Source organism: Bos grunniens, chromosome X, assembly GCF_055505025.1.
Source record: "Bos grunniens cultivar Pamir isolate PY7600 chromosome X, Bosgru_T2T1.0, whole genome shotgun sequence".
NCBI lineage: Eukaryota > Metazoa > Chordata > Mammalia > Artiodactyla > Bovidae > Bos > Bos grunniens.
In genome coordinates, this window is record NC_141194.1 from 121,804,839 (window position 1) to 121,832,285 (window position 27,447).

Here is a 27,447-nt window from a genome sequence, read left to right on the forward strand (position 1 = left end):
TTTAGCTCTTTAGCCTTAGAGTATGTAGTCAAAGTACTGTTTCCAAAGTTACTTTTTTTTTCCTCCTTTTCCACCATTTTGGTGTGGTTATGTTATTTATATAGAGTCTACGGGGCCTTGGACTCAGTAACTTAACAGCCTCACGTGGGGATGGATGGTTATTCTCTCTTACCTCCCCCTTGAAGGGGAGCCCATGAAGCTTTGGCCATACATATCTGCCTGGCATTCTGACCCTGTTCCAGAAGCTTGTTTGCCTCTGTAAGAGTTTGGCCTGCAATTCAAGCAACTGCCACCAGATGGAAGGAACACTCTGTTAAGAAAAACAAAACAAGTATTAAGATGGCTAATGTTTACCAGTGATCAGTAAGTTACATATCCCTGTTCTCAATTTAGCGGGTTATTTATGCAGAAACCCTCTGTCTTCATTAGAATCTCTGTGCCCATTGTCACCTTAGTTACTGACTTAGCATAATTCCTTTATTATGCTGCCTTTCACCCCAAGATGATCTCTAATATGTTTGCCCACTCTGGCTGAGCTAAGATGCCTTCCTTCCTCTTATCTTGCCTTTGCATCTTCCAGTTGTTATTGCCCTGCAGTGACGGGTCTTCCTCCTTTCTGTTTCTCCACTCAGTTACATAATTCATCCAGGTTAATGTTTAGAAAATGCCACTTTTCAACTTGTCCTCCAGAAACTTCACTCTCCTTTGTCTAAGAATTAGTCTGGCTTTTAAGGCACCCCACCCTGTGCTACGTGATATGTTTAAAATACATATGGTCTTGCCTTGGTTCCTGCTATCACCATATCGTATTCATCTTTAACACCTAGTTCACAGTCTAACTTCTTTTTTCATTCAATCAACAAATATGCTTGAATGTGTTACCATGTGCCAAGCGTTATTTCAGGCCCTTCAGAATTCATAATGGAATAAGACAGGCAAAGTCCTTATTTTCATGGAACTGTTACTCTAATGGGAGAGTCAGACCTCCCCTTCCCACAAAGCACCCCCATAATCCACACCTAGCACTGTCTCTTCTTCAGAGCACTTCTTTTATATACATAAAGTACTGTAGACTGACAGTATTTTGCATTCTGCCAGAATTGATCCATGCAAATGAGTGTTGCCCTTCCAGAGGATGACCTTGGGAGCTCTGACACTCTGGTGCTGTAGGACTTATTCAAAACACGTGTAGCAGTTTTCTTTAGAAATGTCCTCCACAGCCCGCAATGTATTTACCTAAATATCCTCAGCTGCGGCAGAGGAGCCACTGGATTTTTAAAAACAGCCTCAAGTCTCCCAGAATGGGAAATTAGCTAAGTGAGAACGTGTGACAGAAGGAAAGAGATGGTTTTTTGACGTGGCTCAAAAATGGACTATTGAAGGGGCTGCCCAAAGAGAAATCCAGAGACACGTGAGCAAGTGACAGCAGTGCTCAAATACAGTCAAAGCCTATACTGAAGGACAGCACACTTTTTGAAAACATTAGTGCCGGTAGTTTTGCCTGAAGACGTTAATTTAATTTTAGTATTTATCCTCTCACCTGGTGGCTTTTACTGCCTTATGCATTCTCAGCTTGTATTTTTTAAATCTGTTTTTCATATTCTCCCAGTTAAGTGATAACTCGCTTAGAAATGAGAGGTTTTGTTTTTTTGTATCACACAGTGTCATCTTCACTTGTAGTAGATGATCGATAATAATAATTGGTTGTTTAATGAGGCAGTAACAAAGGCAATAAACCATTAGTTGATACTTGTTTGTGTCAATATATACTGTAATAATTTCCTGACTATTTATTGGCATTAACAGACTTTAAAATATACACTTAGAGCTTTATGTCAGTCTACTTTGTGATGATTTTACAAACCCACTTGGCATTTAAGGTGCAGTACCATTAGGTGTTCATATTATATGAGCTCATTTCTTTTCTAGAACACCAAGAGGATCTCATAAAGTAAGTGAGGTTATCTTCTGCCTGGGAAGAGCAGACGTTGATACCAATATGAATGTAATCTATTGTTTTGAATTGTTTCCTTACAACTCAGGAGTAGAAGTTTATTGCACTGTGACATTAGAAGCATTTAGGACTGCCTATACTACTGAGTACAGTTTCCTGTTTTAGTTTCAAAAAGTTGATGGAGTGAAACATATTAAACCTTTTCTTCATTTTTTTTTTCCAGAACCTTTGTTTCATTTTGCCACAGTTTTTGTACCAGTTCTTCTGTGGATTCTCACAGCAGGTTGGTTTCCCTAGGTATTTGTTGTAATGTAGTTTATACTTGCTGTTAATAAATTACTTTTTGTGTACTGGATTGTAGAGACTTAAAGAGGTATATCCAAAATAAAAGGATTTTTTTTTCCTCTTGGTTCAACAGTTGATCTTCTTGGCCAGGTTTTTGACCAATAGCAAAATTTTATGTCTTTGCTTCAGTAATGGTCTTATTGTTATTTTCTTTTTGAAAGTTATTTGGTACATCCTATTAGAATTGAGATCCTTTTAAAAAAAACTTTTTGTCAGTGTATATAATGTTTTCCAATAACTTTAAAATGTTATACTATATTTATATTTCATCAAATAAAATTTTTTATCTTTACATTTTCTCAAGTTGATTTTCTAGGGAAAAAAAAATGATGTTTAAGCTAGCCAAGAAGCAGTAATTTCTGGATAAAGCCTTGGATTAGTTAAAGAATTCTATACTTGTAGCCCTCTGTAGTTTTCTGAACATTTTTTGCATACAGAATGTGCTATATGTTGACTTGATATGTAAGTGGTTGGATGAGCAGGCACGTTTGTAGGTTTCTTTTAACAGCTGAAATACATTTTGCATTGCTTCTAGTGGAAGTATAGCTAACTAAGGGAGCTATAATGCTCAATGACTCAGAAATTTTGTAGTTTACCTATGATCAATTCAGTGATTTTTACCAAGCTGAGCTTCTGGTAACATCATCACAGGTATTAGAAACTAAGTTTCTATATTTCAAGGCCTGCCACATTCCTCATGATAGGAAGTGATTTTTTTCCTAATTTCTTGGCAGTATTTTTAGAGAATGTATTCTTTCCAATGGGAAGTGACTGCTGTCTTTCTCTTAAACTTGCCTCTTTGCTATATGGTATGCTGTCTCTTATATCAGTTCCATGTCATCAGCCCCACAATGCCTGCTAAGCTGATCACTTTATGAATTAGTTATCTACTGGCTGTAGGACGTGCCATAAGCCTTCTTGTATTAGAAAGTAACAGCATTGGTAACAGTTTTTAAAATTCTGATAGTTACACTTTCCTTGAACATTCAGATTGGTATTGCTCAAAATATTTTTAATTCCTCACTTTCATGGATGATGAATGCAAGTTTTAAAGACACTTTGAAATTTTGAAGCAAACTGATACAAGGAAGCTTGCTTTTAAAACCATGTTGACCAAACAAAAATTGTATGAAGAAAGAAACCCTGGGTTTTTGAAACCCTGGGCTGTCAGGGGTCTGCTTAGGTTCTCATAGGAGTTGATGTTTGCCTTCCTCAGTTGCTCAACTGGTATGTGAATTCATTTAACAAATACTTCTTGAGTGCCTACTGTGTGTGCTGTTAAGTATTGGGAATGTAACAGTGATCAAAGCTCTTACCCCATGGGGCTTGCAGTACAGTGAGTGATAGGCAGAGAGACAGACAGCAATCAAACATATTACGCTGGGTACTGATACATCCTCTGAAGGAAAAAAAAAAAAAAACAATAAGTGAATAAGGGATTTATTGACTGTGGAAGAGAGCTGCTTTTTTAGACAACCTGATCTGGGAAGTTTTCTCTAATGAGGTGACATTTGGGCAGAGATTTGGAGGAAATGAGGGAAGAACCTAGGCAGACATCTTAGAAAAAGTGTAGCAGATAAAAAGAAGGTCTCTTGGTGGCTCAGACGGTAAAGGATCCACCTGCAATGCAGGAGACTCGGGTTCAACCCCTGGGTTAGGAAGATCCCCTGGAGAAGGGAATGGCAACCCATTCCAGTATTCTTGTCTGGAAAATCCCATGGACAGAGGAGCCTGGTGGGCTACAGTCCACGGGGTCGCAAAGAGTCAGACATGACCGAGTGACTAACATATCTGAGGTAGTGATGTTTGTAGCTTTCATTTTCACTGTGGCCTTATGCTGCTGCTGAATGCATAGACCGTTATTTGCAAATACCTGGCTCAGACGGTAAAGTGTACCTGCAATGCGGGAGACCTGGGTTCAATCCCTGGGTCGGGAATATCTTCCTGGAGAAGGAAATGGCAACCCACACCAGTACTCTTGCCTGGAAAATTCTATGGATGGAGGAGGAGCCTGGTAGGCTACAGCCCATGGGGTCGCAAAGAGTCAGACACGACTAAGCAACTTCACTTCTGGAATACATACAGGTTAGTCAGCCTTTTTCAGTTTAGGTCTACTTCAGGTGTTCTCTGCAACCCAGGAACTTAGATATGAGCTATGGAGAAGGTAGAAATAGCACCAGGATGCAGATTATTTAAACAAAAATCAACTCTTTGTTTAGTAAAGCTGGAATAGACTGGTCTTTTTTCTTCATGAAAAGATACCATTCATTACAGGTTTCACAACAACCGTATTGTCAACTAAACCTGTTGTTTGTTTTGAGGACTTTTCTGTCTCCTCTGATTATGCATCTAAAAATTATAATTATCTCTCATATACACTCAAAGTACCATAGTGGAACAAAAATAGATGGATGATTCTTTTGTTTGAATAAAATTCAAGACTAAATTGCACAACAGTCAATCTGTTTTTTTTTTGTTTGTTTTTTTTCTTTCAATTTCTCATAAGCCAAAAAATGGAATGGATGGTTTTCAATGAGAATGTAGTGCAGTGTGCCAACAGACTAGTCGTCTCCCTTGAGAATTAACAGAAATCTAACACCTTTGGGGGGTATTTTTTAGTTCAGTAATATATTTTGCTGAACTTAAATCTTTGTGTGTGCAAAGTATCTCCATCTTCTATGTTCAGTTCAGTTTAGTCGCTCAGTCGTGTCTGACTCTTTGCAACCTCATGGACTGCAGCACGCCAGGCCACCCTGTCCATCACCAACTCCTGGAGTTTACCCAAACTCGTGTCGATTGAGTTGGTAATGCACTGAGTTGGTAATGCCATCCAACCATCTCATCCTCTGTCGTCCCCTTCTCTGCCTGCCCTCAATCTGTCCCAGCATCAGGGTCTTTTGAAATGAGTCAGTTTGTCGCATCAGGGTCTTTTGAAATGAGTCAGTTTGTCGCATCAGGTAGCCAAAGTATTGGAGTTGCAGCTTAAACATCAGTCCTTCCAATGAACACCCAGGACTGATCTCCTTTAGGATGGACTGGTTGGATCTCCTTGCAATCCAAGGGACTCTCAAGAGTCTTCTCCAACACCACAGTTCAAAAGCATCAATTCTTCGGCGCTCAGCTTTCTTTACAGTCCAGCTCTCACATCCATACATGACTACTGGGAAAACCATAGCCTTGACTAGATGGACCTTTGTTGCCAAAGTAATGTCTCTGCTTTTCAGTATGCTGTCTAGGTTGGTCATAACGTTCCTTCCAAGGAGTAAGCGTCTTTTAATTTCATGGCTGCAGTCACCAACTGCAGTGATTTTGGAAGCCCAAAAATTAAAGTCTGCCACTGTTTCCCCATCTATTTCCCATGAAGTGATGGGACCAGATGCCATGATCTTAGTTTTCTGAATGTTGAGTTTTAAGCCAACTTTTTCACTCTCCTCTTTGACTTTCAAGAGGGTCTTTAGTTCTTCTTCACTTTCTGCCATAAGGGTGGTGTCATCTGCATATCTGAGGTTATTGATATTTCTCCCGGCCATCTTGATTCCAGCTTGTGCTTCCTCCAGCCCAGCATTTCTCATGATGTACTCTGCATATAAGTTAAAAAAGCAGGGTGACCATATACAGCCTTGACATACTCCTTTTCCTATTTGGAACCAGTCTGTTGTGACACGTCCAGTACTAACTGTTGCTTCCTGACCTGCATACAGATTTCTCAAGAGGCAAGTCACGTGGTCTGCTATTCCTGTCTCTTTCAGAATTTTCCACAGTTCATTGTGATCCACATAGTCAAAGGCTTTGGCATAGTCAATAAAGCAGAAATAGATGTTTTTCTGGAACTTTCTTGCTTTTTCGATGATCCAGCAGATGTTGGCAGTTTCATCTCTGGTTCCTCTGCCTTTTCTAAAACCAGCTTGAATGTCTGGAATTTCATGGTTCACATATTGCTGAAGCCTGGCTTGGAGAATTTTGAGCATTATTTTGCTAGCGTGTGAGATGAGTGCAATTGTGCTGTAGTTTGAGCATTCTTTGACATTGTATTTCTTTGGAATTGCAATGAAAACTGACCTTTTCCAGACCCATGGCTACTGTTGAGTTTCCCAAATTTGTAGGCATATTGAATACAGTACTTTCACAGCATCATCTTTTAGGATTTGAAAAAGCTCAACTGGAATTCCATCACCTCCACTAGCTTTGTTTGTAGTGATGCTTCCTAAGGCCCACTTGACTTCACATTCCAGGATGTCTGGCTCTAGGTGAGTGATCACACCATCGTGATTATCTGGGTCTTGAAGCTCTTCTTTGTACAGTTCTTCTGTGTATTCTTGCTCCTCTTCTTGATATCTTCTGCTTCTGTTAGGTCCATATCATTTATGTCCTTTATTGAGCCCATCTTTGCATGAAATGTTCCCTTGTATCTCTAATTTTCTTGAAGAGATCTCTAGTCTTTCCCATTCTGTTGTTTTCCTCTATTTCTTTGCATTGATCACTGAGGAAGGCTTTCGTATCTTTCCTTGCTAGTCTTTGGAACTCTCCTTTCAAATGGGTATATCCTTCCTTTTCTCCTTTGCTTTTGGCTTCTCTTCTTTTCACAGCTGATTGTAAGGCCTCTTCAGACAGCCATTTTGCTTTTCTGCATTTCTTTTTCTTGAAAATGGTCTTCCTCCCTATCTCCTGTGCAATGTCATGAACCTCCATCTATAGTTCATTAGGTATTCTGTCTATCAGATCTCATCCCTGAAATCTATTTCTCACTTCCACTGTATAATCATAAGGGATTTGATTTAGGTCATACCTGAATGGTCTAGTGGTTTTCCCAACTTTCTTCAGTTTAAGTCTGAATTTGGCAATAAGGAGTTTATGATCTGAGCCACAGTCAGCTCCTGCCTTGTTTTCGCTGACTGTATAGAGCTTCTCCATCTTTGGCTGCAAAGAATATAATCAGTCTGATTTTGGTGTTGGCCATCTGGTGATGTCCATATATAGAGTCTTCTCTTGTGTTGTTGGAAGAGGGTGTTTGGTATGACCAGTGCCTTCTCTTGGCAAAACTTTATTAGTCTTTGCCCTGCTTCATTCTGTACTCCAAGGCCAAATTTACCTGTTACTCCAGGTGTTTCCTTACTCCCTACTTTTGCATTCCAGTCCCCTATAATGAAAAGGACATCTTTTTGGGGTGTTAGTTCTAACAGGTCTTGTAAGTCTTCATAGAACCATTCAACTTCAGCTTCTTCAGCATTACTGGTTGGGGCATAGACTTGGATTACCATGATATTGAATGGTTTGCCTTGGAAACGAACAGAGATCACTCTGTCATTTTTGAGATTGCATCCAAGTACTGCATTTTGGACTCTTGTTGACTATAATGGCTACTCCATTTCTTCTAAGGTATTCCTGCCCACAGTAGTAGATATAATGGTCATCTGAGTTAAATTCACCCATTCCAGTCCGTTTTCATTTGCTGATTCCTAAAATGTCAACGTTCACTCTTGCCACCTCCTGTTTGACCACTTCCAATCTGCCTTGATTTGTGGACCTAACATTCTGGGTCCCTATGCAATATTGTTCTTTACAGCATCAGACCTTGCTTCTATCACCAGTCACATCCACAACTGGGTACTGGTTTTGCTTTGGCTCCAGCCAGACATCCTGGAATGTGAAGTCAAGTGGGCCTTAGGAAGCATGGAATCGGTCCGTCCATTCTTTCTGGAGTTACTTCTCCACTGATCTCCAGTAGCATATTGGGCACCTACCGACCTGGGGAGTTCCTCTTTTGGTGTCCTATCTTTTTGCCTTTTCATACTGTTCATGGGGTTCTCAAGGCAAGAATAGTGAAGTGGTTCACCATTCCCTTCTCCAGTGGACCACATTTTGTCTCCATCTTATATGTAGAACATGTTCTTAAGCTCATTGAAAAGGTTGCATACATTATCTCTTGCTTTGTGTCTGCTGCAGGCGAGAAGTGTGGTCCCCTCCTCTAGGCTCTCCCAGCTTGGTATACAGTCACCACGCTGCCTCCCCCTCTACACTTGATCTTAGCTGAAAGGCCAAGAAGTGATTGCCTCCCCCTCTAGAATTCGAACTCCTTGCAGACAGGGCATGAATCTTCTCTGTTCTCAGTATTTCACACTTGGTAAACGCTCTGTAAATATTTTTTCCCCAGCAAATGTTTTTGAAGTCAACTAATGAATGAACTGATGCTCTATTCAAGTCATTACCAATCTTTTTGAATCAACATCCACTATGATAGATATTGTATCTTTAGTAGACGTTGATTGAGAAATGTATAATTCTGTTAATTTGTGTCACATTTAAATTTAAATGCATTTTATTAATCAGAAACATTTTGTATGTGTAAAAGATACATGTGAATATGGGATATTGTCTATTCAGGTCATAGGTAATAGTTATATTACAACATGTAGCACTGTGTAGAAATTACTGAACTCAGTAAATATTTTCATCAAAACAAGGTTCATTATAAACACCTTAATATTTTTTCAATAAAGGAATATGTATAATGTCAGATCAGTCCTATACATATACGTTATAGCTTCCAATGTCTAGTCATTCATTCATCCAGTTTTTGTTGAATGCTTCCTACAAGCCAAGTTCTGTTCTAGGAATTCAAGATTGTCAAAGCCAGGCGAACACTTGCAGTTCATCAAAGTAGGTTTATTAGTCAATGCAACAGAAAGAATGTACACCATGAGAAACAATGGAGCCTCTTAGAAAGAGAGTGTTAGAAAAGTCTTGTAAGATTTGGGCTTGAGTTAGGTGATTTGGGGAAGGGTTTAAGAAATAGTAGGGCCTTGCTGGCTGCTGTTAGCAAATGGGATTAATTTTATGACTGGCCATGTTAGTAAATCTTGTCCAAGAAGCTAACATGTCATTGGTCAAGAAGTAGTAGTCACCCGGATTAGCCAGAACATAGATGTTGGTCATTATTGTGATCTGGACAATGTTTTGTGTCTGTGTTCAGAAGTGATTATGGAGTGGTCAAGTGTTTTTGTCTCCATCCATCACAATCATAGTGGCCTTGTTTGATGTTGCTGTTTTGTGAAATCATTTGTGTTCTACAGAGCGCCAGTGCCTAGCTGTGAGTGCCAGGCCAACTCTTGGGTGTCAGGGGCTGCTTTGTTTTTTCATAAGCTACAGCTATCAATAAAACAAGTAAAAATCCCTGCCCACACAGAGCTTAAATTCTAGTGTGAAGAGAGATACAGTAAACATAATAGATTTATCATGTAAATTAAAAGGTGATTAGTACTATAAGAGGGGAAAAACAGGGTGGAATAAATGTGTTCAAGAGAGAGGACGTGGCAAGTTAAATCAAGATTGGTCTGACTAAGAAGGTGACAGGTAAAGAGAAGCCAGATCAAGGGGGACTTTACAGCCCCACCATTGTAGAAACTTCTTTACTTTTAGAGATAAAGGAATCCACTGGAGAGTTTGAACAAAACAGTGATTTGATTTCACTTATTTTCTAGTATAGCTGCTCAGGTAGTTTTGTTGAGAATAGGCTACGGGTCAAAGGGAGAAGAAGCAGGGAGAACAACTAAAGGCTTGCATGATGGTCAGAGTGGAGGGGCTAAGAAGTAATGTGGTTCTGAATGTATTTAAAAGTGAAGCCAGTAAACACTTCTTCATAGATTGGATAGGAATTGTGAAAAAGAGAAGAGTCAAGGATAAATACAAGATTTCAGTTCTGGTTGATCAAAAAGATTTAGTTGCCCTTTCCAGAGATGAGGAAGACTTCAAGAGAAGCAGATTTCAGGTGAGACAAGTCAGGAATTCAGTCCTGGACATAAGTTTGAAAGATACTAGACACTTAGGAGGTATTGAGTGGGCTGTTGGTCATATGGAACAGGTCTGGGCTACATACAGGAATTTTCAGTGAATGGGTTGTACTAAAACCACAGGACTGTATGAGATCAGCTAGAGAGCAAGTATAAAGTTCCACACATGGACTGCTGGAACACGCCAACACAGAGGGCTCAGGAAGAAGAGGAGCCTGAGAAGGAATGGCTAATGAGGTAGAAAGAGAATCACTCAATTCAAAAAAATGTCTTGAGCAAGTAAGCACTACCAGGCACCAAGGTATATACTAGGGTTGCAAACATTGTGGGGCCACTTACTGAAGTAGGGAACATGGGTGGAAGTGGATTTAAAGGGAATGAGTTTGCTTTTAGACATTGTGAATTGCAGGTTGTCCTATGGGACAACCAGCAGGAAGTTTGGTCTGGAGCCTACGGAATTCAGGGCAAGAAAGAGTCGTGACCATGTGAATATATTTAGCTTTGATTTTTGTGAATATATTTATTTAATCCTTAGTAAATGGCCACATTTGATATCATAAATACAGTCCGGAGAGGGTCATAGTGGTATTTAAAAGCATGTAAAATATTAATCCAAAAAACTGTGACACAGGCTGTCCACTGCTTATATTTAGTTTTCCTAAGGAGTTCCTCTCTTATACTTAATTGGTCTTCATTCACTGAAAATTTTTTGAAAAGTGCTTATTTAGTATCTGTTAGAAATAGAGTTTATAGCATGTAAACATTCTGAATAAGAGCCTATTTTTAAAGGGAGAGTATATTAATATGATGTATTACAATATGTTAGTTTCTTTTCTGTACTCATCAGAGTGACCTTATTTACAAAACCTTTTTGTGCTGTCACACGAAGTATGAAAGGAAACTGTCTTGTTTTAGCTTGTGATTTTTCTAGACAGTTTAATATCCTCTGGCAGATGATTGTTCCAGTACATTTATTTCTCTTTTGTGGTTTGTCATTATAGCCACTGTATGATGCTGCTTACCTTACAATGTACAATATCTGCTTCACATCCTTGCCCATCCTGGCCTACAGTCTACTGGAACAGCACATCAATATTGACACATTGACCTCAGATCCCCGATTGTACATGTAAGTTGAACATATGTAAGGTAAAATCCCCTCAGACATTCAAAGTTGTGGGTTTCATTTTATCTGCAGGTCAGAAAGACACAGAACTTCCCTCCTGGTTTGATTACATGGTTCTGTTCTGAATTTTTAGCTACTTAAACTAAACCATCCAGCTGGAAAATGACTTGTCCTGGGTATATGTCTTATACTTGGATGGGTGAAATTATTTAGTTCAGAATCAGTAGTTCCTGAAACTTTGCCTACATTGTCATAGAGTTCTAGAGTCTTAGATGAAGACAGACTAGTTTTAACTACCTGCCGTCTCCTCACCTGCCACCTGATGTGAAGAGCTGACTCATTGGAAAAGACCCTGATGCTGGGAAAGATTGAGGGCAGGAGGAGAAGGCGAGGACAGAGGAGGAGATGTTTGGATGGCATCACCGACTCAATGGACATAAGTTTGGGCAAACTCTGGGAGATAGTGAAGGACAGGGAAGCATGCTGCAGTCCATGCAGTCACAGAGTTAGACACGACTTAGCAACTGAACAACCCCCTCACCCAAAAAAGGGCCATCCAAAGATATAATAGATTGAACTGACGATGTTATGTTAGGCTTTCTTTTGTAAACTGCCCCTGAAACATAGCCTCCCTGCCTTGTTAGCCCCCATTCTAAAATGGCATTGTTGAAGAAAATAATTAACTCATCAAGCCTTTATATTCATGTTGTGTTAGTTGGAAATAGTTGTTTTTCTCTTGGATGGGTATTTGGCACTAGCCCCAGTTGCTTAACCTTTGATTAAATTGGATTTTTGTAAGTGAAGCCTACAGCTAAGGATAAAGATGTTAATTTACTGCAGATTATAAGCATTATTGAATAGTGGGTAGCAACTGCAGTAGAGTGAGTTGAGTAAGGTTAATTTGTGCAAAGTGAAGGTGTATGACTCATAAAAGTCACAATTAGGAATTGTTAGACTTAACCACAGAGAAGGCAATGGCACCCCACTCCAGTATTCTTGCCTGGAGAATCCCAGGGATGGAGGAGCCTGGTGGGCTGCCGTCCATGGGGTCGCACAGAGTCGGACACGACTGAAGTGACTTAGCAGCAGCAGCAGACTTAACCAGAGTTATAAAATTTGTTCTCATTTTAAAGATATTTATTATGAAAAATTTAAAACATGCACAGAAGTAGCAACAATATTATTTATATGGTGAACTTCCCTGTCCTCACCACTCCGCTTGAATATCAATTCATGGCCAATCCTACTTCATTAATAACCTTGTCTTCTCTATCAAGGACTTATTTTAAAGCAAATATCAATCGTTACATAAAATAGTTATTTCAGTACACTACCATACCTAAAAATTTAACAAGTCCGTTATATCGTCAAATATCCAGTCAATGCTCAGGATTTTTCCAGTTGACTCATGTCTTATAGCATGCTTATTTGAAACTGTATATAAGGCCCATATACTGCAGTTGGTTAATAGGCTTCTGAGACTCTCTTAATCTGTAGGTTATTTTGACAATTTATTTGTTAACAAAACCTAATCATTTACCTTGTAGAGTTTCCCCCAATCTGGTATTTGCTGATTGCTTCCTCATGGCATTAATGTGTTCTGCTCTAGTATTTCTTGCAAAGGGTATAGTTTGATCAACAGAAGAATCATAGCACCCTTGGAAGAAATCTTCCAGAGCATGAGCTCTCATACCCTCTTGTTTAAATAAATGAAGACTCAAGGCCCAGAAATGACTTGCCTAAGGATAGAGGTTATAATGAGAGGCCAGGGCAAGATCTGATTTCCCTCCTCCTGATGACCAGACCTGGGCTCTTTTCCACAGGCTGGTGGTTTTCAAATCTTGAGCAGCAGTGTTCTATCTTCAGACAACAACTAAAGTGAAGACCAGTAGTGCAGTGACTCTGGTGGAAGAGGGATTTGGGTGGCAGGGAGCAGAATGCCTCTTGTTCAATGCCACCAAGAGCTGTAGCCTTGCCTATGCCCTAATCTCAGCTCTGCCCTTGCCGAAGTCACTTGACTGAGATGGGCCTTAGTTTCCTCTTCAGTAACAACAGATCTAGTCACAGTGTTTAGGGGAGGATTAAATGAGTGACTACATGGAAAAACTTACAGGGGTGCCCGCATGAATGCTCAGTCTCTCAGTCATGTCCAACTCTTTGTGATCCCATGGACTCTAATCCACCAGGCACCTGTGTCCATGGGATTTCCCAGGCAAGAATACTGGAGTGGATTGCCATGCCCTACTCCAGGGGATCTTCCTGGCCCAGGGATCAAACCCAAGTCTACTGCATTGCAGGCAGATGTATTACCACTGAGCCACTGGGGAAGCCCACAGCAGTGCACATAGTAAATTTCGATGTGCTTAGTCACTCAGTCCTGTCCTACTTTTTGCAACCTCATGGACTGTAGCCCACCAGGCTCCTATATCCATGAGTATTCTTCAGGCAAGAATACTGGAGTGGGTTGCCATGCCAAAATTTTCAGTAAATGGGAGCTATATAATCTTACTGTGCTATTAATAACACCCTTCTCCACATAACTTCAGGGCTATGCTGAGCACTTTTGCACATTAAGAATGTTGAAAACTTGAAGCAACCTATTGAGTACAAATTCTTGTAAGGGTTTCTATGAAGTTTTAGTAACGACACATGGGTGTAGCTCATGATTTTTTAATTATTCTTTTATTTATGTATTTATGGCTGTGGTAGATGTTCGTTGATGCATGCGGGACTTTCAGTAGTTGTGGCAAGCAGGGGCTACTCTCTAGTTGTTGTATGCATGGGCTTCTCACTGAGGTGGCTTCTCTTAGGGAGCGCAGGCTCAATAGTTGTGGCTCATGGGCTTAGTTGCTCCTGGATCTTCCTGGATCAGGGATCGAACCCATGTCTACTGCATTGGCCAGTGGATTCTTTACCACTGAGCCACCAGGGAAGCCTCCTCATGAATTTTTAAGTAATTTTGCATAGAGGGTATAGTTGCCACATCTGATGGAGAAATGAAAGCCAGGGCATACCTATCACATAGCCCAAAAAGCGGCTTCCTGCCTGCCTGCCCTGACGAGACGCTGCTCTCAGCCTGTCACTGTGTTGGAGATTGCTCCATTGCTCTGAGTGTTCCTTTGTAAACAGGAAGCTCCAGTCTTCATATGTGGCTTTCTCCACATTTATACCATTTAATGTGACGTGTAGCCTTATGTAACATATTATAGATGTCACCTTCATGGACTTAGTGATGCAGGCGTTTACCAAAAGTTTTGATGTGAAATGTGACATAACTGGATCTTTTCATATTTTTTGAGAGAAATTTGAAAAGTAAACTGTAGTACTTGTTTCGAGGGTAGAGGCATAGTCTTCTACCACTTTAAAAGGCAAAAGAAAGGTCTCGGTACACCTGCTGCCTCCGATTATATGGAAATGTTCAGGCCTGTGCTTCTGGTCAGCACCCCTCATCTTCATTCCCTCCTGTTCTCTTCACGTTAGCTACCACATTCTAAGTTACAGCAGGTCCGTCATTCACCTGAGTTCAGCTGGGAAACCTCAGCTATAACCCAACACACCATGATGCTACTTCCTTTCTTCCCACAATGCGTGATGTAAATCCAGTGACTGGCTGGAAAGAGAGGAACCACTTCTTGCCTCAACCTCACTCAGTGACTCTCAAAACCCTCATTGGCTGGCATTTGCTGGGTGCTCCTTTCAAGGCTCTTTGAGAGAATTGCCTTCCCAGTGGCTCCCAGTTGCCTTGCGAACGTGACTTACTGCCTGTGGGTAGAGCTCATTTCTGGAAAGCAGTTACCTGTTTCCTCCTGCAGCTTTCTAGGGCAAATAGCAGCGTATAGCTTTATGCATCACCGCCATTGCTGTGGAGAAGGAAATGGCAACCCACTCCAGTATTCTTGCCTGGAGAATCCCATGGACAGAGGAGCCTGGTGGGCTGCTGTCCATAGGGTTGCACAGAATCAGACATGACTGAAGCAACTTAGCATGCATGCATGTATTGGAGAAGGAAATGGCAACCCACTCCAGTATTCTTGCCTGGAGAATCCCAGGGACAGAGGAGCCTGGTAGGCTGCCATCTATAGGGTCGCACAGAGTCGGACACGACTGAAGTGAGTTAGCAGCAGCAGCTCCATTGCTGATTTCTGTGTGCACTTGGACATCTTAGTAGGTAAAAGTTGCTTAATTGCTGTTTTTCAGAAAAGCCCATAGTACTCCATACCAACAGAACAGGGATCAGTTGCACTTATATTACAAAGGTCTTTCTTATTCATTACAGCTCAATGACAGTCTTCATAATATTGGCAACAGGTACTCTATTTGAGTGATTTTTTTGATACATGTTAAGAGGAATTTGAAATAGAAGCTAAAAAATTCCATGCACAGACCTATCTTCTTTCTGTAGCTCTGTCCCATTAGAATCGGTAGCCTTTTTCGACATCCTGACTTGTACCCAGAACACTCTTATTTTTGATGGATGTTAAACTTTGGATCTGTCCACCCGCCATTTATCAAAGCCTGGCTGTACAGCTTCAGACATGTTATTTGACTCATTTTAAAAATATAAAGGGCACCACAAGACCTAAGAAAGGTTAAATTCCCAGGAAGAAATCTTGATTAAAAGAAGTATTTTTATAATTATAGTTACAAAGTCATGGTAGCTTGTTTGGTTGAGAGCATGTGATTTAAAGTCAGCTCTGTCATATAGCTGTAGTAGTGGTTCCCAAACTTTACTGCACATTAGAATTACTTGGGGATTTGTACTTTTTTTAAAATTTGACTGTGCTCAATCTTAGTTGTGGCACGTGGGATTGAAGATCTATGTTGCGGCAAGAGAACTCTTGAGTTGCAGTGTATAGTATGTTTAGTTGCAGCATGTGGGATCTAGTTCCCTGCCCAGGAATGGAACCTGGGTCCGCTGCATTGGGAGCACAGAGTTTTAGCCACTGGACCACCAGGGAACTCCTACCTGGGAAGTTTTAAAATTGTCCTGGTTAGCCAGGTTATACCTCATGCCAGTTAAATCAGAATGAGAGTGGGAGCCAAACATCAATGTCTTTAAAGATCCCCTTGTGATTCCAGTGTGGATCAGAGTTTGGAAACCGTTATGATACACCTTTTTGAGGCTCATTATTTGAAAATGGTAGTGATAAGAATACCTATCTCGTGGTTTTTGTGTGTACACAAATGGACTATATAAAACTCTTAACCCATTTTTATAAGCAATAATAAGTACTCAATAAATGAGCTGATTATTATTATTGATGATATTAATATTGTCAGTGATCAGAATCGTAACTTAGAAGCACTATAACAACTTACTCCAACACCTCAGACAGTAGGTGATTACACAAAGACAAACCTGTGTCTCTGTTTGATCTTTTAATGAAAGCCTACCAATCCCTCATGAGGAACTTTCATTCTATAAACAGGGTCAAACCCCATGCGCACCTTCAGCGTTTCACTGTATCTTTAAATAAACAGCCTACAGAGATTCATTAACTTGTGTTTTTTCCCATTTCTCAATAGGAAAATATCTGGAAACGCCATGCTACAGTTGGGCCCATTCCTATACTGGACATTTCTGGCTGCATTTGAAGGAACCGTGTTTTTCTTTGGGACTTACTTTCTTTTTCAGACTACATCCTTAGATGAAAATGGAAAGGTAAAAAAAAATTACGTGTTTTGCTGTTATAAGCATGGCTTAATTTTTTTCCATAGGCATTGGGTCTATCATACACATACTATAGCTGTAATCATTTTGCAAATTATTTCTTAAAGGTATGGTATTTAGTTCTCACAGCATCCTTAGAACAATTGAAATGTCAAAGTAAAAAATCACTTCCTGCTTGCACACCTAACTAGAAAGCTTATGTGCAAACCTCGGGAAGCTTAACTTGGCTGTAATTTTTACTAGATGAACAGAATTCTTGGGACTTCAGACTTTGAACCTGTACACTTTGATGTGAGCCAGGGTTTTGCTGTTTTAAAAGCAAAGTCTGTCCCCACTCAGTTCTTAGTCTGTGTTTAGAGTGCAAGGAGGTAGCTGCCATATGTTTGTAGTATTTGCCCAATAATTAGGGAATTCCCTTCTCTTCCTCCTTCCTTTCCACATGGGTGCATAGTGTTTTCCAGAAAGGCTACACTGATCCTGCCAGTGTCTTCCCAGCAAGCGACTCCATAGGTCAGCACCTGCATTGGGGTGACTTTGCCCTGGCTGTGCTCTAGGAGAGAATTGCTGATGGGGTGAGGTCTTTGGCAGCCACACAGTGGAAAATCGAACCCACCTTGCATGCCGCTTCCACTAGGTTCTTTGCTATTTCTCAGCTTCCTCTTTTCTGGTCGTTCATAGTTTATAATCATGTGAAGCAAAGCTAAGTTTCAAAAAGACTTTACTGAGTACAATGACTATGTCTAGAACCATGCAATCACCATCTACTACAGAAGTGATAGGCTCAGTGAATTTGAATGATATACTGAAATTAGGTACTACAGTTAAAACCTCTCTAATTTGGACTAACAGAAATCAGTTTAATCACTGAGTAAGTGTTGATGAAATACAGATTTAGTACTTTAGTGTAGGTACACATAGCATTTGCCAGGGAGAGTTCCCTAGTGAATCTGTGTGTACCCTCAGGCCAATCACTTCAGTTTTCGAAGTCACCTTTGCCCAGTGGTAAGCAGAAGAAATTAGATTGTATGATTTCTCAGATCCCTTCAGCTTTATGACTTGATTCTGTAACTTTATCTTTTTATTTTATGTTTATTTGGTACATAAATTATAGACAGCTGACTATACTCTTCCACAATTCTGTTGATATGGTTCATTTGCTCAGCAAACTCTACTGGTGGTGCATGGGGAGCCTCAACCCACCCTATGTTTAATTCATCTCTCATTTTGAGTTCATTAAGTCCAAATGAATTAGATGTTATTGTATGTTTGCTAAAATTGTGATAAGAACTACTATCAGAAGTTAAACATAACACCATGTATGATTTGATCAAATCCTTTTTTTTTTGCTGTTAACCTTAATTTTTTGTTTTTATTTTTTAAAAACCTTTTACATTTCATTTTCTGTTTTAATGTTATGCATTCAGATCTTGACAGCATTTGGTAAGCATATGTGCCATTCATTGCCATCGTTCGGATTTATACATGGTATCTGCTTTTCTTTGATGTGCACATGCTAACAGCTGTAATATTTATAGCCACAAAATTATTTTGTTTTTTTATTAAGATATAACTGACATGTAACATATGCCTCAGTTGTATAGTATAATGATTTGATATTTGTATGTACTGATTGATCACCACAATAAGTCTAGTTACCCTGTCACCATATCACCATATACTCTATTTTTATAATGTAAGTTCATTTGTCTGCAAATTAGTCCTTGTTTGAGATCTTTAGAGCTATATTGGGCTTCCCTGATAGCTCAGTTGGTAAATAATCCGCCTGCAATGCGGGAGACCCTGGTTCGATTCCTGGGTCAGGAAGATCTGCTGGAGAAGCAATAGGTTACCGACTCCAGTATTCTTGGTCTTCCCTCGTGGCTCAGCTGGAAAAGAATCCACCTGCAATGCTGGAGACCAGGGTTCGATCCCTGGGTTGGGAAGATCCCCTGGAGAAGGGAAAGGCTACCCACTCCAGTATTGTGGCCTAGAGAATTCCATGGACTGTATAGTCCATGGGGTCACAGAGTCAGACATGACTTAGTGACTTTTAACTTTCAGAGCAATATGACAGGAAAAGCCCATATCAAACTCTGTAGAGACAGGAGACATCCAAATGAGTTGTCTTATGAACATTACTGGTAGAACAGAATTTTTCCTGTCTGTATCATGCTAGTCTGTTCTTTGTTTTATGCTACATGGATTCATGAAATAAACCCTACCAACCACACACGTGGTGTACCTCTTCAAGAAAATTTAGGCTTACAGTAAAAGCCAACATATTGGCCTGATCTTTTGAGCAGGTATTTCCCTAAACAATTTATACAAAAATCCTTGTCAGTTACACACAAGATTAAACTGGCTGTTTATTGTTTTAAGCAGGCTTGTGTATTCATGGTACATGTAATTGTTGAATATTTTTCAGGTATATGGAAATTGGACATTTGGAACCATTATTTTTACAATCTTGGTATTCACCGTAACTCTGAAGGTTAGATTTTTATTATTCAAATATGTTTAACACCATATTTTTTTTAATACTTTCTGGTCTTATACTAATATATCTTAATTTTTACTGTGAGCTGTTATTCAAGTCTGAATGCTGATTAAAATTATGTGTGGTATTAGAGATTTGGACATTTGTATACTATTTGTGATCCATTTTTTTCCAGTATATTGTCTATCCTCTTTTTTTTTTAATATACGATACTTATATTGGAAATCTCTTCCTTTGTTCCTGCTGTTTTTGAGATGTTATGAGAAGTGGTATATAAATGGACTGTGAGTGTGTTTCCATGTTAAATACTTGAATATTTTTTTAAGTTATATATCTGTTTAAGAAGGCCAGTCCTTAAAGGAATTTGGATACTTAAGTTGAAAATAAGTGTCCGTGAGCAAAATATGTGTGCCAAAGAGCTTGGTAGTGATGATATTTCATATAATGTGTTCATCACTGAAATTTACCCATATTAGTGATGAAATGCATAAGAATATATGGCAGATAACATTCAAGGAAAGCAGTTTTGGCAAAATCGTTGTCATTAACATGCAGCCGTGTAATAATGCTGTATGCTGAATACTGCCCTTAAGACTCATGAGTTGGGCCACCGTTACAGTTGAAGGTATAATCGAATTATTTTGATCATTCCAGTAATAAACACCTCACATGGAGTCCAAGAATGAGTACCTTTAAATGAATTTCATTCTGCCCATTGATCAGAACTAGATTCAGAACTATAATTGACAAAGGGCCTCTAACCATTTCCCCTCTGCATTTTTATACGTGATCCATTTGTCGTACTGAATAGAACTAACATGTTTGCATTCTTCATGTACTATTTCAGTGATATTTTAGGCTTGCTAGAAAATGTTACAATTCAACTCGGTTTAGCCACTTACTAGCTGGGTGTCCTTGGGCAAGTGACCTTGTTTCTCAGCACTTCTATTTCCTCTTCTATGAAATAGAAATAAAAGGACCACCTACCTCCCCTGGGATTTTTTATGAGAAGTCAATTAGTGAATATGTATAAAGCAGTTAAAGTAGTGTCTGGCACATAGAACGAGATTGGTACAATAGATGCTAATTATTATTATTTACTGTTATATTTCATAGGATCATGACTTAAAAGGGGATTCTCTCCACCCTTTTTTACCCCTGGCCTTGTATATGGCCCCAGGGCCTTCAAGCACCCTTTGTAGTTAAAGTTGGCCTTACTACAACATTTTTCATCTGTCTCTGAAAAGCCATCCAGTCCATCTTCTTTGCATGAGTATTACTGTGACATGTTTCCTAGCAGCTTGGTGGGGGGTGGGGTGGAGGGGATTCAAGACTGGGCTGCATTCACAATGTTATCAATATCCTATTTATGAATGAGTGACTATTAACAGAGAGCTAAGGAGCAGGGTGTCAAAACAGCAAGTAACAAAACGGACACCACCTCCTCTTCAAGAATGAAATGCCCTGTATAGTAAGCATTGTGGCCCAGAAATTTTAAGAAAGCAGAGTGGACCATACGTTTTATTTTTAGATTGCATGTGAAAATCCCAGGTGCCACAGTCAGAAGAAACAATCAGTCCTGGAGGAAACATGAAAGGATTAAAATCTCAGGCAGCTGAAAAGGTTATTGATTCAATGGAGTAGCTGTGGGGTTTGCAATTGAAAGGCATGTTACATAGACCCGCAATCTGTGGTTCCATGATGCCTGATATGTAGAGCTAGTTGCCTTTTCATTTAGTAACCTCCCTTATGTTGTGTTTGAGGTCTCATGACTCCTTTGTGTAGTTGGTCTTTTCTTCCTAGCTACTCTTTCCCTCTTCTCCTGATCCTCAGTATACCTGCCTCCACCAGCTAGGGCTTCTCTTTTTGCCATCAGCTTCCTGACCACCACCACTTAAGGACATGGGGGCTCCAGTGTCCAGGATCTTACCATGACTTCATTCCTTGTCCTTCCTTCAGTAGTGAGGCATCTACAGTGGGTACTTCCTTGTCCATACCTCCATGCCTGTACTCTGGCATCTAAATATCTTGGGGCAGAGCTCTTTGGGAAGTCTGGTTCTGTTCTTCTAGTGCCGTTTGGCTTTGGTTGCCTGGCCAAGCTGGATCCTCCCACAGGTATCATGTATGAGTTATTGAATGCCACTAGACACTGCCTGGTGTAGTGTGTACACATCATGAAATTTCCTGTGTTGTATCTTTTCAGCTCGCCTTGGATACTCGTTTCTGGACATGGATCAACCACCTTGTGATTTGGGGTTCTTTAGCATTTTATGTATTTTTCTCATTCTTCTGGGGAGGAATTATATGGTAAGCAACTAAACATGTGGGAGTGATATGTAAATATTAAGAATATATTATATGTGCCAACATTAATTATACTTTTAAAGTTTTGATTATATAAGATGGCAAGTCTTCAATATTAATGGACTGGAAGTTACTTCTAGCCAGTAATGCTGCTAATTTTAGTTGAGATTTTAAATGTAAGTTTATAGACTGCACAAATTACTCAAAAGACTTTTTGACCTTCCTTCTGGTAGCCCTTGTGTAAATCTTTCAGCTTGAAGGTATGTAAACATCTCTCTGTGAAGTGAAACTAATTTCTAGCATGGCCTCTCCCATATGATTTCCAGTGGAAATACTCATCCTCTGAAATTTCTGCACAGTGTAGTGGCCAGTAGATACAGCCTTATCCATGTGGACCCTGTTCTCTCTTTATGGTATATCACTCTCATTCTTGCTACTGCAGATGTGCTCAAGGTACAGAATATATATCACTGAATACTCAGAGGGTGGTTATATCTTGAAATCACCATCCCATTGTTTTGGGGAAGGTAAAGGTGGACTCTGCAGCTTAGATTTAAAGTTCATTCCATTCATCTTGGTTCAGTAGATGTTTATTCAGAATCCATTTTGCATGAGGCACTCTATGGGATACAGCAATGAATAGACTATACCCCTGCCTCAAGAAGACGAGAGTCCAGTGTGTGCACATAAGCTGTGATTGGGAGAGTCATTAGAAATTAAAATCAGAGTTTCATCTCCTTTCCTTACTGCCAAAGGCCTATATTTTATTTTTAAATATCACAGTTGTTTTCATTCATTGGTGATTTCCCCTGAAAAGGAAACCAGCAGCAGAGAACAGGGCTAAAGCAAGCCATTGGTTGAAATTCTAGGCATACATATTTTCACTAGTTTGAGCAAAATCGTACATACAAAACATTCCACATTATCACAGAGGACCATGTTTATGTCCCTTGAGACTTAATTAGAAGAAACTCGTACTGTTTTGGAAAGCTTTTTAAAATAAAAGCCTCAAGTAATAAAAATACGGAACACCGAATCACTTGCAGAAGTAGCAACTCCAGAAAGTATACTTACAGCATTTATTTGACACATTTATTTGAAGCAGTGACACTAAAGGAAGTCTCTATTTTTTTTTAATAATATACAAATGCCTCAAAGTTGATTAATCAAATGTGATATACAGTAGTAAGATCTGCCCACAGGACCATAATTCTGTCTAGGAATCTGTGTAGTCAGCATCTGAACTAATTGTGCAAAATTTCCTCAAGAATGAAATGTTTCTAGCAAACTGAACCAGTTTCTCACTCTCTCCAGACTGTTCCTTATTGATTAAAACAAATTGTTGACACGTTTTAAAATATTGTCATACTTGTTTCTATTGATTAGAGATGCTGACTAAAAATGAAATGTGAATAAATCTTTGTTTTACTTTCTTGCCTCTAGTGCTGTCCTTAAGTAGACCTGTCTGAGTTGAGCTACTCCGTGAATATAAAATATATATTAATCATAAGTCAACCAGCAAAATGTGACTAGAAATTGTAAAACTTCAGCTGAATGCTGATTACAGCTAGTCTCCGGACATGCTCAACCCTGAGGCATGATGACTCACCTGTCTTCAGGGATAGGCAGTGAGAATGATTTCTGAGCTCCAAAACCCTTCTAAAAATAATATCTTTTGTTTTTTACTGCTCCCTTGCAAGACTCCATAGATGCTGTCAAAATCAGAAAGAAAACTGTGGAGCTTTTAGAAACAGAGTATTATGAGTACTATGCAAAGGAATACCCAGTAACTAGCAGTCAGAATTGTCTGCTGGACCCTTACTGTGTCTTAGCTGCCTGGAATGTTTGTCAGGGTGCTCTTCTGCATTAGAGTGGGACTTGAGCGCTGTGGAAATCTTTTCTCTATGGTAGGAGCCCTAGAAAACTCTTAAGTTTCTCCACCTTACTATTCTCGCAATGTAGTGCCCTGTGAAAGTCACTCAGTCATGTCCAACTGTTTGTGACCCCATGGACTATACAGTCCATGGAATTCTCCAGGCCAGAATACTGGAGTGGGTAGCCGTTCCCTTCTCCAGGGGGTCTTCCCAACCCAGGGATCCATCCCAGGTCTCCCACATTGCAGGCGGATTCTTTACCAACTGAGCCACCAGAGAAGCCCAAGAATACTGGAGTGGGTAACCTATCCCTTCTCCAGCAGATCTTCCCTGACCCAGGAATCGAACTGGGGTCTCCTGCATCGTAGGTGAATTCTTTACCAACTGAGCTACTAGGAAGCCCCACAATCTAGTGGGTAGTGGGTCCACATGTATTCCACAGTCTAGTCCTCATCTGTGTAGAGCCATGAGCTTGATGTGATCATGTTATGTTGCATGACAGTGCACAAACATCAGTGTTTAAATGAGAAACCACTGTATCTTATTATTTTTATTAATGTGCATAATGAGGATTCCTTTTAAATGCAACAGGCAGCTTCAGTAACACTTCTGTTTCATATAATAGGAACTCATTTGCTTTTCCATTATCTTCAGTGAGCACTATTTGTCATCTACTAAATGGGACCAGCCAGTTACATACCTAAGGCTCCTAATCCAAGGATAATTTGGTACATGCCCTGAGCTCAAGCAGCTGCTTTGCACTTCCTCCCCCTCAGCTTCAGACGACATTCATGCTAACGTAGTGAGTCTCTCAGTGGTTCATCTCAGACAGGGAAGGGCAACTGGCTGGACCTCTCAGTAGCCACCTAATGGTTCAGTGGATGACTAAACCTGGCAGAATGTCGCATCCTCCTGGATTTCTGGACCCCAAGGCTTAATGTGTGATTAGCAATAGTCTTCTGGCAACCTACTTTGCACACTCTGGTACTCCGTATATATTTGTAGATGAGAATGGTAGATTTTTCACATTTGAGAGAGAAAAACTACAGTCCTTATTATGCTTACATAGGGGTTTTGTGGAGGTGGGGTGGCGGTAATAAAAATGTCTTTTAAATTTCCAAATGTAGAGCACAAATCCTTTCTTACATTAATAAAACAGCCAAGGAAGTAAAATGTTTAACATAAAAGTTAATCATCATTTCTCTTGAATATGTCAGAAGTGCCAGCATTTTCTAATGCAAATAAATACTTTCCAGTTGGCAACCTTAAAATAGATCACTTAGTTGTTTTCAAGTCAAGTGCATTTTATTATCCCTTTGATTACTTTCAAGTCAAGTGCATTTTCCCCTTTGATTATCATCCCTTTTCTTTCCAAACATTTAGTAAATGAAATCTGTTTACTACTTTTGGTCGTTATAAAGATTATTTTTATTAATGTATATAATGAGGATTCCTTTTAAATGCAACAGTTAGTTTCAGTAACATTTCTGTTTCATATGACAGGAACTGATTTGCTTTTCCATTATGTATTCTCTTTCCACTCTAGGCCATTCTTGAAACAACAGAGAATGTATTTTGTATTTGCTCAAATGCTGTCATCTGTATCCGTATGGTTGACCATAATTCTTCTAATATTTGTCAGCCTTTCCCCCGAGATGCTCAGGATTGTATTAAGGAGTGTAAGAAGAAGAAGTACCAGGGTAAGAACTAACTTTATATTATAAACTGATTTTTGTAAGGGGCTTCAATATCTGCCGTGAACTAAAAACTTTATTTAGAGAATTGCTTAGTTACAGCATGTTAAACCCCTCCTTACAGGTTCATCACTTAATTTCCTCTTCTGCATAAAAAGTATAATAAAAAACTTCGTTATCCAATGCAGGTGGTAAGTAGATTCCTTAATAGTGTTCTATGTGACCTTTAGTGATCCATATGGAGTATCTCATATGCTCCATATGGAACTTTGAACAGAAAAAATGATTTTTTTTTTTTTATTTAGCCTAGAATTTTCACGCTGGGAATTTCCACACCAACGTTTCAGCTTTTTTTTTTTTTTTTCTTTTGTTTAAACAAAGCATTCCGGCTTTAACCTTAGAAATTTCCCTGTGGTTGTTTCAGACTTTTTTTTCAGTTGGTAATCCCAATTTGCCTCTTTCAAACCTTTCCCCTTCCTTTAATTATAGTGCTGCTTAATCTCTGTGTTGCTTCTAGCCCTGTCTGTCCAAGAGTATATTTAAACCAAAGAGAATTCCCTGGATGTGATTTCTACATCCTTCCCCTTTCAAACACACTTGTGAAAATTTAAGATGGTTTTATGAGTGTGTTTTTATTTTTGCTGCTTATATGGTAAATTTTTTGCAGCAATGAGAAGTTATTACCCTCTGTCAGCCTAATTGCTTGGGCCTGCATTGTCTGATATCTGTTGAACCTTTCTTAAAAAGCCTTTAAACTGAAAAAAGTAGATTAGCCTAGAAAAATGAAACTTCTGGCAAATTTTGACCTACAAGTTAAGTAAATATGTCGTATTCCTGCCAACACTAGCTAATTTTGCCCAACAAAACCCTATTTCAATCACACTGACACCAATTAGATCTTATAGCCCCTCCAAGGCAGTATTTTCAAGTAGTCTAAGGTATATCTACCTGATCTATTTGATTAAATTTGCCAGTTTAGCCAGAAACCTGGTTCGTCTTGATTTTTATTTTTTTTCCTATTGGTAGATCCCAGTGGTTGGCATCATATAGAATAGGGAACTAAAATGTCTATAGTGGGAAAAATCTTCAGTGATTGGGTGTATAAAAGAGAAGCTTCATGAGCCAAGTCAGTATCAACCCCAGTGAAAAACAATCAGATTATCAGTGGCACAAGCCACATTGATTCGTGGTATAAACTGGCCAATCACTATATGGTTAGGTGGTCAGAACTGGCCTTAATTCCATGCTTCTGCATGCCTTATGGATGAAAGTGGACACAGTAACATTAACCTAGCTAAAACCACCTTAATCTCTCTAATCCTTCCAGTAGACCCGCTACTGACTCCCTCCAGCCTGGTGTTTAGTCTTAGAATGGGAAAGTGGCATTTATTTGTAAATACCAGTTGGACAGGGGTATAACAGGTTACTTCTCTAATGGCTCAAGTGGCAATTTGTATGAAACCAAATTTTAAAAATGTCATGGTAATAAATATTTTGGTGCCTTGTCATAATAGAGATTTGTCTACAAAGGATCTCTTTATTTGGAAATACACTCTGAGGAGCTCCTTGATGTTTTTCTTATTTGGGGTAATGGAGCTCATGCTAAGCAATGGCTCACAGCCAGCTTATAAATTGACAAAGCTTCATCCTCTAAAGATGAGACAAAAAATCTCAGAAATCAAAACCTTCAAACAATATTTTATCCTCTTCCATAGGCCCTTTAAAAAAAATGACACTGGCTGGATGTGACTTACATAAATGGCCATTAAATGGAGGGATGATACAAGGCAGTCACAGATAAAGACTTAGAACATTTTCTTTCCATGCACAGATTCCAGACTTCTGTTGCAAGAAAGCATGGAGTTCTGGGCCTGCAGCCCTTTTTACTTAGCAGTATAGAGTATTTCCAGGGTTCAGCATGAACTTTGTTTGCCATGAATTATGTCCATGATAGGAGGAATTCTAGTGTCTGTGCTGTAGCTTGGCATGCTGATGTGCTAGAACAACCAGAATTTCCATAATCACCTTCATTCATTCATTCATTTATTCCTGTCATCATTGAACCAGTGAACATGTGTTGAACCACCTACTGATGAACATCTCTCTTTAACATCCAAAGTCTGAAAGGCTAAATGGTTTTTCAGACCCTATGGGATTTTGAAACTTGCAGATAAGACAGAACATTGTGGGCACTC

At 39.5% G+C, this 27,447-nt stretch overlaps 1 protein-coding gene across 16 annotated transcripts in view; it reads left to right on the top strand.

The window, feature by feature from the left end:
- ATP11C (ATPase phospholipid transporting 11C (ATP11C blood group)) overlaps nucleotides 1-27,447 on the top strand; it is a 169,397-nt gene that overhangs the window by 132,215 nt on the left and 9,735 nt on the right. For 13 of the 16 annotated variants that reach the window (XR_015158413.1, XR_015158414.1, XM_086386516.1 and 10 more), the window contains 6 exons: nucleotides 2,178-2,237; nucleotides 11,088-11,215; nucleotides 16,739-16,874; nucleotides 19,309-19,374; nucleotides 21,584-21,687; nucleotides 25,105-25,258. Coding sequence is in view for 13 of the 16 variants with exons in the window: in XM_086386516.1 (XP_086242642.1) it covers nucleotides 2,178-2,237; nucleotides 11,088-11,215; nucleotides 16,739-16,874; nucleotides 19,309-19,374; nucleotides 21,584-21,687; nucleotides 25,105-25,258 (648 nt within the window). In the remaining 3 variants the exon portion in view is untranslated. Of the gene's footprint in view, nucleotides 1-2,177; nucleotides 2,238-11,087; nucleotides 11,216-16,738; nucleotides 16,875-19,308; nucleotides 19,375-21,583; nucleotides 21,688-25,104; nucleotides 25,259-25,376; nucleotides 25,444-27,447 lie in introns of all 16 variants that reach the window. The other 3 variants (XR_015158412.1, XM_086386523.1, XM_086386522.1) reach the window with 1 other exon arrangement.